Genomic DNA, 2,518 nt, shown 5'->3' on the forward strand with positions numbered 1-2,518 from the left:
TCAATGTATTAAAGCATTTTTTAATCATCATACATCAAACTAATCAACATTTCAGAATTCTGTGAACAATTTAGAATTCAGTGTGTGTGAGTGTTTGCGTGTGTGTGTGTGTGTGTGTGTGTGTGTGTGCGTGCGTGCGTGTGTGTGTGTGTGTGTGTGTGTGTGTGTGTAAGCGCATCACTGATTCTCTCTCTCTCTCTCTGTCTCTCGCTCAAAATAACAGTGCACAGTTCCCTATCGCTCAGAGAGGTCTGACGACCGTCAAGCTCACTCACTCACTCACACACACACACACTTATCCGCGCGCCCGCGCTCGGATCATCTGGAGCCGCTCGGTGTCGAATTCCCTCTTTGATCGTGTGCGTCCGTAATGCGGGACACACCGGCACCGGAGACGCACGCGCTCGCACACACACCCGATGGCGACCCGTGAGCGCGCCCGGGACTCAACATGCCCAACCGGACCGAGCCGGAGCCGCGGGAGCTGCTGGCGCGCGCGCTCACCGGGACCGTGCTGAGCGTTCTGATCCTCTGGACTCTGTTCGGGAATATTCTGGTGTGCGCGGCCGTGCTGCGGTTCCGACACCTGCGCGCGAAAGTCACGAACATCTTCATCGTATCGCTGGCCGTGTCGGACCTGCTCGTGGCCGTGCTCGTGATGCCGTGGAAGGCAGTCACGGAGGTCACCGGGTTCTGGCCGTTCGGTGCGTTCTGCGACATCTGGGTGGCGTTCGACATCATGTGCTCCACCGCGTCCATCCTGAACCTGTGCGTGATCAGCGTGGACCGGTACTGGGCCATCAGCAGCCCGTTCCACTACGAGCGCAAGATGACCCCGCGCGTGGCGTGCGTGATGATCGGCGCGTTGTGGACCCTGTCGGTGCTCATCTCCTTCATCCCGGTGCAGCTCGACTGGCACAAAGCCTCCGCGGAGCCCGGGTCCAACGCCACCGACGCGCGCGCCGCCGAGGACACCTGCGACTCGAGCCTGAGCCGCGAGTACGCGATCTCCTCATCCCTCATCAGCTTCTACATTCCCGTGGCCATCATGATCGTCACGTACACGCGGATCTATCGGATCGCGCACATCCAGATCCGGAGGATCGCTTCACTGGAGCGCGCGGCAGCGCATGCGCAAAACAGCCGTACGAACCGGCTCGCGTGCCATCGTCATCATTCACACAGCAGCCTGAAGACGAACTTCAAACGCGAGACTAAAGTTCTGAAGACTCTGTCCGTGATCATGGGCGTGTTCGTGTTCTGCTGGCTGCCGTTCTTCGTGCTGAACTGCGTGGTTCCGTTCTGCCCCCGCAAACCGTCCGCGGGCCCGCCGTGCGTCAGCGACACTACCTTCGACGTGTTCGTGTGGTTCGGCTGGACCAACTCGTCGCTGAACCCCGTGATCTACGCGTTCAACGCTGAGTTCCGCAAGGGCTTCTCGAGCCTGCTGGGCTGCCGGAACCGGTGCCAGACCCCCGTGGACACGATCAACATCAGCAACGAGCTCGTGTCCTTCAACCAGGACACGCAGTTCCACAAGGAGGCCGCGAGCGCGTACGTCAACATCATCCCGAACGCGGTGGACGACGCGTTCGACCGGATCTCGCAGCTTTCGCACGCTGATGACGAGGACGACGCGTGCGATGTGGAGCGCGAGGCGGACGGCGCGTTCACGCAGAACGGCATTCACTGACCGAGAGCGCTGACGCTGGACTGTGTTCGGACCCGCGCGCGCCGTGAACGCGCTGCATACCGTTCCTGAACATGTGTATGAAGTGCTTACAGTTGTTGACACGTGACCCGGTGAGTGGCGCGCACTTATCACGCGTGCAGCTCTTTGTATGATGATGATGATGATGATGATGGTCAGCAATATCAGAAAAGAGATGTGTAAGCAGTGAGATCACCGCTGTCAGTGCCTAACACCTTCACCTGTCCCAGACAGCAGCAGTGTCGGCCCACATCAAGTCATCTTCATTTATACAGCGCTTTAACACTATAGAGTTTCACAGCAGCTTTACAGTGATAACAGGAGATTACAGTAACAGAGAGTGTTTAGGCTTTACAGCAGATCTAGAATAAAGTTAGTGTCCAGCTAAAGTTAGTTTTGATTAATTCACTTCCGTTTCAAAGATCATTACCCAGACAGCAACATAGGGTCACATCTGGTACATGTGGATTCCATGCGTACCAGATGTGGGCCGGATCTGGGCCGTCTGGGTGGTTATTAACTATGGGGCCGCTAACACACACCGCTCTTACTGAAAACAGAACCTTTTAATGTGTTCTCGCCGTTCACTCGCACAACAGTGTTTGGAGCTCGAGAACACACACTCTGAATCAGGATCCACGGTGCTAATGTTTGAAAAAGGTTATAAGGCGAATCTGTGAAAAAGCTGGTACACCTGGTGCACGTGGAGGCCACATGTGCCGGATCTGGGCCGGATCTGGGCCGACACTGTGTTTCTGTCTGGGGTTTGAGTGGAGACGCTAAAGATATTAAGTCTTGTTTTATGGA

At 56.2% G+C, this 2,518-nt stretch overlaps 1 protein-coding gene across 1 annotated transcript; it reads left to right on the forward strand.

Annotated features, from left to right (window-relative positions):
- Positions 1 to 451: 451 nt before the first annotated feature.
- Positions 452 to 1,693, forward strand: drd5a (dopamine receptor D5a; the record flags this gene model as incomplete). The annotated part of the gene is made up of 1 exon (XM_081383464.1): positions 452 to 1,693. The coding sequence occupies one exon, from the start codon at positions 452 to 454 to the stop codon at positions 1,691 to 1,693; it is 1,242 nt and encodes a 413-aa protein (XP_081239590.1).
- Positions 1,694 to 2,518: the final 825 nt, after the last annotated feature.

Source organism: Scardinius erythrophthalmus (genome assembly GCF_964197995.2).
Source record: "Scardinius erythrophthalmus genome assembly, chromosome: 13".
NCBI lineage: Eukaryota > Metazoa > Chordata > Actinopteri > Cypriniformes > Leuciscidae > Scardinius > Scardinius erythrophthalmus.